The sequence below is a fragment of the Xyrauchen texanus genome, chromosome 45, assembly GCF_025860055.1.
Source record: "Xyrauchen texanus isolate HMW12.3.18 chromosome 45, RBS_HiC_50CHRs, whole genome shotgun sequence".
Classification (NCBI taxonomy): Eukaryota; Metazoa; Chordata; class Actinopteri; order Cypriniformes; family Catostomidae; genus Xyrauchen; species Xyrauchen texanus.
The window spans coordinates 3,244,465-3,259,270 of NC_068320.1; the positions used below are offsets into that span (position 1 = coordinate 3,244,465).

A 14,806-nucleotide genomic window follows, 5' to 3' on the forward strand; every position below is an offset into this window, starting at 1 on the left:
CTTAAATGCTCATTTCAAGCAACTGCATCATCTTGAAATTAGCATACTATTGATTCATTTCTATATTCAGTCATTTAAAAAAAATAATTTTTAAAACACATTTAAAAAAAATAAAAAATGGCTTCAATATAAAACAAAATGAAGCCATGGTTGTTGTTTTTTTTTTTTTCATGATAAACAAAATGAAGCATTGTTTAGTTTAGTTTTTTTAAAATAATTTGACATATTCATTAAATTCCTAAAAAATTTAATAATAATAATAAAAAAAAATAACATTCATTCATTCGTTCGTTCGGAGGTACACAGCCACCTCATATTAGTATCTTTCTTTGAATGTCCCGCGCGTGGCTTCATTTCATTGGTTCAGAAGTTGACTGACAGGAGCACTTTACAATCACATAAAGCGGCTGAGGCGGAAACACGAATGTGGAGCTTTAGAGAGCCGGCATGGAATATGCATAAACGTGTCCTAATTTTCGACATTAGACGTTGATTCAGGGCATCTTAAGCAGCTGGAGGCAACCCAGAAAAACATTGTTTATTTTTTTATCGGACATGAAGCTTTGAGCTAGATAATAAAACTTGGATGGGAAACATGGTAGTCGTATTTAATGTTTGTCAGTTGATATGTATTGTTTTTCTTTTTCAATTTAGACCTGTCTACACAAAGGACTTTAAAGCATTATGTTCAACATGCAATCAAATATCCAGCAATTTTGACAAGGTATGTATCTTTATTTATGATGTCTATCATTGTCTATAACTGAACAATGTTTAAAATGGTTTTGTGCGACCTTCGGGACATTTTTGTCTTTTTGTTTTTTCGATAATTTTTTCTGTATTAATGCCAACGGCATACATTTATCCAAAGATGTGTATTTTTGGGGGAATTTTGATATTTCAACCTCAGTTCCTGTAGTACATCTATAAGACACTGTGTACACAAAATAGTTACCCTCACTTCCTTCAGGACAGAAATGTCCCCATTGAAACCCATTAAAACTGCAATACTTGATTCCAGTGACATTAAAGCATAAAATCACGAATTCTATGAGATTATACTTTCATTCCGGAGCCCTGGCTTCAAAATGTAAATTTTTAACATTTTCCACAAGATGGCGCCTTTTTTCTCATGTTTAGCCTATGGAGCAAATACATGCTTTTTTCCTTTTTTCTGTTTGCTGTATTATAGAGCACTGCAGGCCAATTGAATAAATGATGCAGCTAAAATTGTGTAGGTGTGTTGGTATGGAGTATGTTTTGTAGGTGTGTATTGAGAAGTGTGTGTTTAAATACAACAGTGGCATTATGCAATCAAACTGGCATGTAAAGGGTTAATATCCTGGAAATGAAAGAATATTTGATAGTTATGTCAGGAATGATGTTGGTTAAATTTAACTAATTGAAAGTGGACAATATTATGAATATATAATATTATTATGGCAGCTTTTTACGTGGACTTTTTTTGTCCTCTAAGGACCTCTGAGTAACTTTATAAAATGTAAGGGTTAAGTCGCTCTTAAATGTATAAATGTCATTGCACTAGATGACAAAGTAACATAGCAGGAGGGTTAAAAAAAAAAAAAAGATGAGTACATTTTTAAAAAAGTGTAATGTTTTTCATGATAAATCAAAAGATCAAAATGATGACAAAAGGCATTTATTATTTAGTAATGGCTAATTTATTATTAAGTGAACACTTGGTGGTTAGTTCGTGAAACATCCATAAAGTTAATATGATGAACTACACATGTGATTACTCCGTGACAAAATGCATCCAATAAAATCAGTAGATTAAAGGAATAGTTTGCACCAATTCTGTCATTATTTACTCATCCTCATGTCACTCCAAACTCATGACTTCTGTAAAAAAAAAAAGGAGATTTAAAAAAAAAAAAAAGTATTTGCAGGGTTTATTTGCCATGTTATTCCAGTGAATGGGGACTCTGGTCTGTCAAGCTAAAAAGGATGAAATAAGTGACATTTTAAGTTGTTATTGTTGAATGTCAACCTACTACTCTTCTTACAGGGGTTAGAAAAAACGGCAAAGGAAAATTTTGGTGGTGGGAACACGGCATGGGAAGAAAGAAAACTCTCTAAATATAAATCAAGGTGAGAAGAAAATGAATAATTTGACGCAATCTTAAACCTCAAAGAGCAGCATTTGTTTGTATGAGTGGATGTAATGTACTCGTGTAATGCAATCTTGATATCCTCTCAAATGTGTGGTTTCTTCAGTGAGATTCGGCTGATGGAGATACTGGAGGGCTTGTGTGACAGCAGCAGTTTTGAGTGCAACCACATGGTGGAAGAACATGAGGAACATTTTGAGACCTGGTGGTTCAAGAGGTCAGGACCTCACATGGAGAACTTGTGCCGTAATAACTGAAAAACTTCCTTGTCATTCTCAGTCTCATTTTTACATTCCAGAAATCTAAAACTTCTGTTCAGTCAAATAAAAACAAATCTCATTTTATTTTTGCATTTTGGATGCAGGAAAGCTAAACATCCAGATCTGTTTAAGTGGTTTTGTATTGAGACCATCAAAGTATGCTGTCCTAAAGGCTCATTTGGTCCTGACTGCAATAGTAAGTATATTCAGCTCCTCAACATGTTGGCCCAGAAACACACTTCAAGCAAGTATTCAGTTGCAAATGCTTTGCCAACCAAGAAAATCTTGATTACATGTAGCGAGAGCTCCGTTATCTTTTCCATTCATTTTAGTGGCAGTTACATGGCTGGCAAATGCCCTGGAAGTTCACAACCTTAATGCTAACATCTTTGCACATGGAAATATTGCAGAGCATTTTTTTGAAACCAATCACCTAACCCATGTGTCAAATTATTTTGGAGCCGCAGGAAAGTTGTCATGAAATCTGGTGGTTTTTTTAGGGGTATTTTGTGAAATTCTCTTGCCTTGCAATCACCGCTCTTTTTGTTGTGAAATGCCATTTATGTTACCTCAATAATAAACCAGTGACCTGTACAGTCTAATTTAAACGTTCCTGCTTGGAGAGTGTATGAGCTCATGATATTTAACGTGCCCTGGGGTTCAGTTCTTCCTTTTCAAAAAATGTTCTCGTTCGAAAAGCCATTTCACTCGGAAATGCGTCACAATACGGTAATAAAGTCGGTCATAACCTCCGTTTCATGGTAACTTTAAGCAAAACATTTGAATAGCCTGGATCAAAGCTGTGTCCCTGACTCAAGTGTTGCACGGCTGTCAGTCCGTGACACTCCAATCAGTAGATTGGTGCTCTTGCTGGATCCGCAAGCGAACAATGGAGTAATTCAAAGTTAAAGCAATTCATGTGCGCTATAAGTAAATGTCATATTCACTATGCACTATTTGTACAATTAGTTAGATTGCTTTTTTTTTGTGAGTGATTTGTAATGCTACTTACTGTCCATGTTTGTTGGACTACTGTGTGCTGTTTTTACAAAGTTAAAGTTTTGTGTGAAAGTTTAGAGTAAATGATGTGCTAAATAAAAGCGAATACAATTTATGTATATGTCAATTACATTTACTATTTTATTAAATTGTGTGATATGTCGGACACCCTGCTCTCTGTGTATTGACATCTGCCATTTAAAAAAACCCTTATCGAGGGGGCCTGGGGAGCTCGGCGAGCATTGACACTGACCATCACCCCTGGAATCTTGAGTTTGAATCCAGAACGTGTGAGTGACTCCAGCCAGGTCTCCAAAGCAACCAAATTGGCCTGGTTGCAAGGGAAGGTAGAGTCACATGGGGTAACCTCCTCGTGATCACTATATTGTGGTTCTCCCTTGATGTGGTGAGTTGTGCGTGGATTCTGCGGAGAATAGCGTGAAGCCTGCACACGCTGTGTTTCCGCAGTAACATGCTCAATGAGCCATGTGATAAGATGCGCAGATTGACATCTCCGACGCGAAGCCAACTTTGATTCGTCCTCCGCCACTCGGATTGAGACGGGTCGCTACGCCACAACGAATCTTGGAGCGCATTGGGAATTGGGCATTCCAAATTGGGGAGAAAAAAAGTTAATTAACTTTAACTTTCTCCGCAAGAGTCTCTTCAAACTGTTGACAGTAGTTGACCTGAAAGAAGAAACTGACTGTAAAAGAACGTTTGTGCTGATGCCTGCTATAATGGCCCTTTTTGCAACACAAAACATACTTGCACTGCGTTATGAATCACACTGTCACATCTTGGAATTCAACGAATGTGTGAAATTGAGTTTTCATAGCTAGAAGACTTTGCCTTTATGTACTTGTGTAGAGTATGTTATGTGCCTTAATACTCACTTCCCATGTGATTATTAAAGCTTTTCTTGCAACTTTGTCATTTGTTGTGCATTATTTTAAGCTTGCGTTGGAGGAGGGGACAGACCGTGTCATGGTAACGGCAAATGTGACGGAGACGGAACACGGGCTGGAAATGGGAAATGCAGTTGTGATGAGGGATATGAAGGAGAGTTTTGTCTGGACTGCAGCGATGGATATTTTAGTGAACAGAGAAATGATACCTTCTCCCTGTGCAAAGGTAACTCGTATCTTCTTATTGAATATGTATGATAGGTTTGGCCAATTTATCTGCACCAATAGGTACTTTTCTGTTATCGGCAAAAATCAGTGAAGAAAGTTCAGCGATAGATTTTGTTTTGGCTTATGTGTTTGTGTGAGCTGGGAGTACCGAATAAATAGGAGTCAAACAATAAAAGGTAAGATACAACTTTATCGTGAGCCTTTGACCATACACTCAAATGTCAAAAATACACTGTATACTGATATATATTGCAATTATTGTCTTGGCAAGTAGTTTTTTGTTACAATTGAAACCTTGCAATGCAACACTTTTCTTGTTACCTTAAAGAAATAGTTCACCCAAAAATGTAACTTCTTATCGTTTACTCATCCTTATGCCATCCTGGATGTGTATGACGTACTTTCTTCAGCAGAACACAAATTACGGTTTTTAAAAGAATTTCTCTGCTCTTTTGATCCATAAAATACAAGTGACAAGTCTCTTGACCACTGCTGTCAAGGCCAAAAGATCATTTTTTTAAATTTTTATAAAAGTGGTCCATTAGGGTGAGTAAATGAGTAAAAGTACATTTTCCATTATAGAACTACTCCTTTTAACTGGTGAATCATCCTCAAAATAAATTGGTCTCTTTCAATAGAAGACTCTTAGGAGATGCTGTACAATATTCAGAATTAATTCAAGACGAAGAAATTATTTAGAAAATCTTATTTGATTTTAAATTATTACCTAATCATATTTGCATTATAAATATATGACACCGTCCTCGCCAAAACCTAAAAATTCAATGGAAGTCACAAATCACTGGTCTTACCATGTTCTAGTTCTGATCTGGGTGATAATGCTCTACTTTGTTTTTTTTTTTATATAGATAATTTTCTTAGACAATATCAAGAGTTTTCTAAAAAGCTCCTTGAAAAGCCTGCCAGATTACCACATTCATTGCATTCCTTTACAATATACACACAATCGCTTTGTCTAAAGTCTCACATTCTGAAAACTGCTCTGTTAATGTTTTCACATTCACGATTATGAATCACCTACTGTACATTACATATTTTAAATTCAAAATGACCTATTTAGCCAAATGGTGAATAGTTTGCACCCTTGGAAATTACTGTCAGTCAGTACAACATTTAATCATAAAACAGTGGTCTCATATTGCATGTTTAGTTCAATACTGACATCTCACATGACACACACACACTTAATCAGAACTGCTTACTGATGCACGCCGCTGGAATAATCCACGAGGTTCCCGCTTAGCTTCTTAAACTTGAGTCCCACCTTCATGAGATTGTCTATCTCATATGACATTGAAGAGCAGTGTTACACTACTGAGCATGGTAAAAATTCAAGTTGACAACACTGCATGGACCACAAGAGACAACAGAAGCCTACATATGTAGATACATTACACCTAAAAATATTTCATATCCAATATTAATATTATTTTTATTTCGATATGCTGTTTTTAGTCAATTGTGAGAGACATGATATGGGTGACTTGGCTCAATGAAGTTCTTTTATTTTAAGTTTTTAACCACGATGAAACCGTAGTCTCATACAGTAGTCTCTGTAGTAACATTCAAGCACATTGGTTAACTGATGAGCAGGGCTGGATTGGTAACACTTTGGGTCTGATCAGGCCGAATGGGCCGTGATAAGCTGAAATGAGCCGCCGCGTTATGCAGAACGGGCCACAAAATTGTGCCGCGATATGCTGAAAAGGACAGCAACAACCGCTCAACAACTTTTGGGCCAGTTTCTATGTAAAACCCGGGCCGATTTCTTCCCAGTCCACCCCCTGCTGATGAGTGTGCATGTGTGCTTGCATGAGTTTGCTTAATCAATGAAACTACTCTGGCTATGTCTATGACTTCAGGGGCTATTAAAGCTGCATACAGACAGAGATGTTCATTTTTTAATGTTTTGAAAAAGTTTTAAAAAGTTTTGTTATTCATTTTTTTAATTGCATCACAAATGCCATGGACTCGGCTGGAACCAAAGGCTCGAGTCCGAGTAAAAATGCATCTGAGACCGTGACAAGTCCAAGTCCGGACTCGACTGTGAGTCCAAACTCCAGTACCCCAACTCTAATAATAATTATAAGCAATTCCATTTTTTCCCCTGATGTGGGGGAATTATCAGCATAGAAATCATAACAAGCAAAGAATACAATAGCCTATATAAAATCAAGTTTTTTCATTAAGCATATTCATAATATGAAATATCCCCCAAAATATTTAAAATATAAAAAAAATACATTTGGCCACACTCTCCTGCATGCATGCTGCTACTTGTGAGAGTTTGGACTAAACGTTATCTTATGTGGGCCAAATTATTTTGTTTTAAACTTGTCATTTTTATTTTTTAGATCCACTTCTTGGTCAGAGCAACAAATCTGAATCAATTCATCATATCTATCAATAATTTAGTGAAGACTTGGAAACAACAAAGAAATGAGCTTTATATTTTTCCATGTATCTGGATTAACCATGCATGTATACTGTACGCAGTATTTATATATCATTGTCTAAAGGTCTTCGTGTCACAGAAGGCTACATCTACAACGTACATTAAGGCAAAGAAATGTGTGATGCAGCAGTTTCCTTCAGAATCAAAGCATAAGCTAATCATGTTCAAATAACAAGAGAGAAGCCTCTTTGTTTTGGGCAACAGGAAGTGGGTTTCTCTGAAAATGTACTTAAAACAATTATCAGAATGAAATTTAACCATTATTAATTTACCAGCATGTAAAAGTGCGTTCACTACGAAACAATTGAAAGAAACTGCTCAAAGCTTAGTTCATTTGTGTTCTTTTTTTATTATTTTCGAATACATCTGATATGTGGTCCTGATTTTTTTTAAAATGGTAAATATATATTTTGTGTGTGTGTGTGTGTGTGTGTGCGCGCGCGCGCGCGTTCGTTCCACTCAAATATTTAATTCACTAGAATGTGAGAGAATACTCTGCCATTATTACAAAATAAACCCTGACTGGATGATCCGCACTCTGATGCAAAGCAGATTATTCCATGGCTATTTACCATATACATAAATAAATGGCCATGAAATTGTATCGTATTACAAAAACATTATGAACAATACTGGTAAAACACAGATGGCTCTTTCTCCTGTAAAAGTTTGTTTAAACAAGACATTTAGAATTCCCTCATAATCATTCACGTTACATAAAATCCATATGTTATTATTTTATATCACAGCATGCAATACCAGATGCTCCGGTTGCAAAGGACCTGGTGCTGATAGCTGCCTCACCTGCGCTGATGGCTATAAGGATGAGGAAGGCACCTGTACAGGTAACAATTACCATCATGTCCACAAACACTGTGCATCACACCTTCATGTACGTTGCTGGATTAATGCAATTATTACAAGCTTTTAAGAAGGAATTTATCTCTGGTTTTAACCCATTTTTCAAGGTCAGTGACATCAGATCTTTAAAAGGTGAATTATGTCATTTCTGCGCTACTAGTGGCACCAAATGGAATTGCAAAAATGAAGTATTTGTTCAAACAATCTTTGCCAACACCCTCGTCACACTCATTCTCTCTGATTCCCCATGAACAAATATGCCATACTAAATAAAAGGTTATACATGTTTATCGTAATAAACAAGACCACTATAACATATACACAACAGACAGAAAGCATGGCAGAGGAATCGGGATCGAACGGCAGGTGGATGTGCATAACAAAACATATTCCAACTATCAACAGTATTGAGCTAACGTGTGTGTGGAAATACCTGGAGTGTAGCTTACATGTTGAGAAGAAACTCTGGAGGTTCTGTGACCCCATCGAACCCCAAAAATGTCCTCAAAGTCCTCCACCTTCTAAATGTGATGCCAATGTTCACTCTGGTTTTACTTCGTTCTCTGTGTCTGACCCTCTTCGAATTTTAGCAAAGCTCATTTTATTTTCCTGTGTACACGTCTGCCAAGGATGTTCATATACACCCAGCTGAACAAGTAGCCATGACCCAGCATTGGTTCAATGTTCTGAAAGTGCCTGGGAGGCTCAATGTTTATACGTTTTTGGAAGTAACCCCATGAGTATTTATAGTTGTCAATGAAAAACTAATTTGGATAGTAGGTTGTTTTTTGACCCTATTTATTTAAAAACTTATGAGCAAGCTCTAATACAACAGAACACAAAATATACTTTTCTCATAATGACCAAAAAATAAGGAAGATGTGCTTGCAGAATGCAGATCTGTTGAGAAATTGCAGTTATTAATGACAATAATATAAATGGGTAAAATACTGTATCGGAGGAAGTACCTCTAAGACTGGTAGATCAGAGGTGTTCCAAACGACGACAGAAAAACCTTGTGTAAATAACTACTGTAAAATCTGTGGCTTATAGACCTATAGGTGGCTAGTTCAGTGTAACAAGTATTGTATTGCATATTAATATTTACAAAACACTTTTTAATAAACTGCTCATGTAAAGTGATTCACCAGAAATGTAAAACCACAATAAAACAAAAACAATGGATGAGCAAAAGAATTAAAAACATTGTCACATGACCTCACTATTTTGCAGAAATAAATATGGTTTGTTTGCATTTCTTATCTAATTTTGTGTCAAAGTGTATTATTCTTTGTCAGTCCAATCAAATAATGGGTTAATAAGATTACAATTTTGTTATTGTGTTAAAATGTTGTAATTGACCACAAACTGCCTTTTTATCTTCCATCAAGAAAAACATTAGTGTCCAACTCTACATCTAATTTAAAGAAACTAGCTGTTCAGATTCACTTTGATTAGCTAAGTGGAGATGTAGTGGTTCAGAAAGGATAATAATAACATATCACATGCAGATTCTTCCTATTGTGCCTTGCCTCTTAGAATACTTTTAGAATACATTTATAAAGAATTCTGAATGAGTTACTTTTTGTGTTTTATCAGAATACAATACTGAATACATCAAGAAAGTATTCTGGTCTGAACACTAAATACTCTTAAATCTATTCTGCCCAACCCTGTTGTAGTGAAATTTAGTGATAAAACGATTAGCAAATTGTGACTGTTCAACTGATTTAACGAGCCAGGTCAATTTGAACCTGTAAGTGCTGCAGTGAAACTTGATTGTCAAGAACATTGGAGGGTTACAGTAATACAAAAATGATCAAGCTATAATTTATTCAAAATAAATGTTCACATTTCATTTCAAATAATTATTACTTTTTTTGAGTAGAGGTTGTACATTTCTGAGTAAGACTGTATTGGGCACAGGATCCATATCAATGATTCCCATCAGGAACATCCTCTTAATGTTTTTTGTGTAGCGGACTAAAATCAGAGACCCCATTTGCACCTGGTGGAAAGATGTGTTTTTGGTGATCCGATCACAGATGATCAGTGCTAAATACAGGTGGAAACAGGGTTTTGTGATCAGATCAATAAAAAGCACATATGGATGTAGTCAAAGACACAGTTTACACCTGGTGTAAAGATGGGTGATCCGATCACACGTGGTCAGGTGCAGAGAACACGAGTGGAGTGGCAACAGATTCAACTCTGCACTCAAGACATCCCATCACTCTACTATCTCCTCTCCACCAATAGCCGGCGTGTGGTGGGTGTTCTGGCGCACTATGGCTGCCGTCGCATCATCCAGGTGGATGCTGCACACTGGTGGTTGAGGAGATTCCTCCTATACTAGGTAAAGTGCTTTGAGTGCCTAGAAAAGCGCTATGTAAATATAAGGAATTATTATTATTATTATTATTATTATTATCACTCCATATTGTCCAGTTCCCCCTCCCTGCTCCCTCCAAGGACTAGCTATTCAGATATACTTAATGGGGCTTTTTCACTGCGCGGTACAACTCCACTCAACTCGTTTTTTGGGGGTTTTCCACTGTGGATAGTAACTGGTACCACCTCTGTCGAGGTTCCAAGCGAGCCGAGCCGATACTAAATGTCACGTCAAAATCCTGCAGATCACTGATTGGTCAGGGAGAATCGTCACTACCAGCATCACTGGATTTCCGACACGCGACATCAACCCGCTAGTTTTAAATTTGGCAACCGTGATAACATAATTTTTCTCGCAACTTTCGAATTGTGAAAAAAATAAATGACTGCGCAAAACCACGCCTCTCAGGAAATGTCTCAGCTGTTGGCCGCACACGGCTACTACCGGACCTACCAACAGTGTAGGGAAAAGTTAAAATAAAACTTATAAGTAACTACAGAACCATCAAGGAGAAGTGGTTCGACCAAATGGACACTATTAGATTATTATTAAGTGTCATTAGATTATTTAAAAGTGGAGATGTTGCGGTTCAGAAGAGATAATAATGACATATCTCACACAAATTCTTCCAATTGTGCCTTGCTTCTATAAACTTCAGAATGGTCCTGATACTGATTAGAGGCACCATCTTCCATGTTCACACTAACTACTGCTCCACTGTTATTTCAGTATGGTTTTAAATATCACAAATCTCCGTGCAGATGATGTATTCAATGATACACACAATACTGGGAGAAAAGCTTCTTTTAGTCCAAGCCTATATTAAATTATGCAAATGAGATTACTGTTGAAACATGTCAGCAATATTACCAGAACAATTATGTTAAATAAATAGATTACCAAATGAGAAAAAAAAAAAAAGAAAAAAAAAATATATATATATATAATTACACACACTCACTCACCTAAAGGATTATTAGGAACACCATACTAATACTGTGTTTGACCCCCTTTCGCCTTCCGAACTGCCTTAATTCTACGTGGCATTGATTCAACAAGGTGCTGAAAGCATTCTTTAGAAATGTTGGCCCATATTGATAGGATAGCATCTTGCAGTTGATGGAGATTTGTGGGATGCACATCCAGGGCACAAAGCTCGGGTTCCACCACATCCCAAAGATACTCTATTGGGTTGAGATCTGGTGACTGGGGGGGCCGTTTTAGTAAAGTGAACTCATTGTCATGTTCAAGAAACCAATTTGAAATGATTCGAGCTTTGTGACATGGTACATTATCCTGCTGGAAGTAGCCATCAGAGGATGGGTACATGGTGGCCATAAAGGGATGGACATGGTCAGAAACAATGCTCGGGTACGCCGTGGCATTTAAACGATGCACAATTGGCACTAAGGGGCCTAAAGTGTGCCAAGAAAACATCCCCCACACCATTACACCACCACCACCAGCCTGCACAGTGGTAATAAGGCATGATGGATCCATGTTCTCATTCTGTTTACGCCAAATTCTGACTCTACCATCTGAATGTCTCAACAGAAATTGAGACTCATCAGACCAGGCAACATTTTTCCAGTCTTCAACTGTCCAATTTTGGTGAGCTCTTGCAAATTGTAGCCGCTTTCCTATTTGTAGTGGAGATGAGTGGTACCCGGTGGGGTCTTCTGCTGTTGTAGCCCATCCGCCTCAAGGTTGTGCATGTTGTGGCTTCACAAATGCTTTGCTGCATACCTCAGTTGTAACGAGTGGTTATTTCAGGCAAAGTTGCTCTTCTATCAGCTTGAATCAGTCGGCCCATTCTCCTCTGACCTCTAGCATCAACAAGGCATTTTCGCCCACAGGACTGCCGCATACTGGATGTTTTTCCTTTTCACACCATTCTTTGTAAACCCTAGAAATGGTTGTGCGTGAAAATCCCAGTAACTGAGCAGATTGTGAAATACTCAGACCGGCCCGTCTGGCACCAACAACAATGCCACGCTCAAAATTGCTTAAATCACCTTTCTTTCCCATTCTGACATTCAGTTTGGAGTTCAGGAGATTGTCTTGACCAGGACCACACCCCTAAATGCATTGAAGCAACTGCCATGTGATTGGTTGATTAGATAATTGCATTAATGAGAAATTGAACAGGTGTTCCTAATTATCCTTTGTGTGTGTGTGTGTGTGTGTGTGTGTGTGTGTGTGTGTGTGTGTGTGTGTGTGTGTATATATGTATTATTAGTATTGGCCTTTTATTTATAAATCAACATTAACATTGCCCTATTTCTGTGAACGTAAAAAGGTTATCAAGAATAGATAAAATTAGCAAAACTATGCCCAGTGCTGGCGTTTGCTGAGCTAATTCATCTGCACATGGAAATTGCACATTACGGTTCAAAAATGTCAGATGGCAATAAGTCATACTATGTATTATTAAATTGATAAGTTCAGTTTGTGTTTTAGCTAATTAAAAGTTAAATTCTATTTAATGTGGGACATGATATAGTTCGGATTCTCCTCGCTGCAAATGCGTGCTTTTCATTTCACAATTGCTTCACACATTGTATTTCCAGAATAATGTTGTTACACAAATTCGGTTTCAGCTGATTTTAATGTCAGAAATATGAGGAGACTGGATACTTGTTTAGAGGCAGGTCAGATGTCAAGATATCGGATGTGTATCCGATTTAAAACCACATTTGGAATCGTCTCTGATCAGATGCAAATAAAATCTCATCTCATAATTGTTTTTGTCGTTTATACACATGCAACAAGATCCAATCTGTGCTAGATATCTGTGGAAATAAAATGGATTCAACAGTGTAAATGTGGCCCATGTGGCTGGTTCTTGGCCAGATTAAGCTGCGACGTGTACCAGACTTCCAGTAAGCTACAGCGTAGTCACAGAGTTCCTACAGTCATGGAAAACCTGGAAATATCAGGGAATTTTTCAATTGTGATGGCAATGATTGAAGTGTCCACTCTCTCTCCTGTCTTTTATAGATGTGAATGAGTGTGACCAGTCAGAGACGGTGTGTGCTAAAGAACACCAGGAGTGCGTCAACACTGAAGGCAGCTTTAAGTGCCAGTGTGCCGCTGGTTTTCAAGAGCAGGATGACGTTTGTGTCAAATTGCTAGAACCAGGTAAGCCTTGGTTGATTGTTTACACTTGTATTCTTTTGCTTTGTTTCCTTTGCTTTAAACATCAGGCTTGAACCTTTTTGCATTTTATAGTTCATAAATGTATACATAAAGTTTGTCATCTTTGTTGTCATTAGAAGAGAATCATGAAGAGCCTGAAGCTTCTCAAATTGTCGAATCACCTGAAAAACACGAGGACCTCTGACAGTACCAACCTTTTGGGACCTCTGGTGTCTGCAGCAGTAGATACTGTTAGTTATATGCGAATAATCAAGACTGAATGGAAATTGCAATTCATACTCCTTGAACTGCACTATTTTAACTTGAGGAACATGGACAGCATGCCTTTGCAGGAGAAAGGCATAGTCAACCACAATTTATCATTGACCAAGATACAATTAAGATACATTTCTTTTCGGTTTTGTTTTTTTACTCATGATGAACTTGGATGTTGTGATTTTTGAAAGTTAAATAAAGTCAAACTAAAAAGATACATCATTTGTCTCTAGTGTCCCTAAATCAGAATGACTGTTTGTGAGTCACAGTAGTGTTTTAGTCTTCTGTTGGGGTCTTCAACATAGGAGCCAACAATGATCGTTTAATTTCATACAGATTTTGGTAAAAAATCAAATAAATATATGAATAAAATAAGTGTTAAACAATTAATTTAACTTCAACCAAAGCTCAGGAAGCTGAAGTTCAGCTAAATGTTTGATGTCCTTCCCATGTTATTCATTAAGTAAAATGAATGCAGTGTGCAATACATCAATAGTTATATTAATGACTTTGCAATTTATCAAAACAATTATAAATGATTATGGTACTGTTCAGTTGCAGTTAGTTGAAAGTGATTAAAAGGTGTGTGTTTTAGTTTTACATTGGTTTGACTCCCCCTACTGGCAGTTCTGAAAACAATTCCTTACACTGTTCAGGATAATGTGACTAATCGATGATCAATGAGGATGTTAATGCTATCCCATGTCATTCAGCTCCACACACATGTGGCAGTGATTTCACATCTATCTGCATTCATATTTGGCCCTTTTATTATTACAAACATAGTAGTATTTCATTATTTTCAAGTATTTCTTAATGTGAATAATTGTGTATGCTAGCTGAATTCCCTCATTAGTTTGCATGTGTTCCTTGTATTTCATTATTTTGCATATTTAATTTCATATGTCATAACTTAAAAGCAGTCTTTTCAGGAGTTAAATACATCATCTGGTTGTGTATAAAAACATTTGTGAGAAGCATGTATTTCATGTAATTGTTGTAATTTTTTTTTTTTTATAGTTTTACCCTATCCTCATTAATCTTTGGAAAAAGACTTTCCGTGTCTGACGTCTTGATGAGGGTGGAGATTTGCTCGCTGTCAAAACATACAGAGAATGTATACTGATGACGCAAAA

At 36.9% G+C, this 14,806-nt stretch overlaps 1 protein-coding gene across 1 annotated transcript; it reads left to right on the forward strand.

Moving 5' to 3' along the window:
• The first annotated feature begins 420 nt into the window (after positions 1-420).
• creld2 (cysteine-rich with EGF-like domains 2) lies at positions 421-13,871 on the forward strand. Its single transcript, XM_052119064.1, has 8 exons — positions 421-724; positions 2,030-2,112; positions 2,239-2,349; positions 2,497-2,588; positions 4,349-4,525; positions 7,753-7,848; positions 13,257-13,397; positions 13,532-13,871. Exons 1-8 carry the CDS (start codon positions 587-589, stop codon positions 13,597-13,599), a joined length of 906 nt encoding a protein of 301 aa, XP_051975024.1. The 5' UTR covers positions 421-586; the 3' UTR covers positions 13,600-13,871.
• Positions 13,872-14,806: the final 935 nt, after the last annotated feature.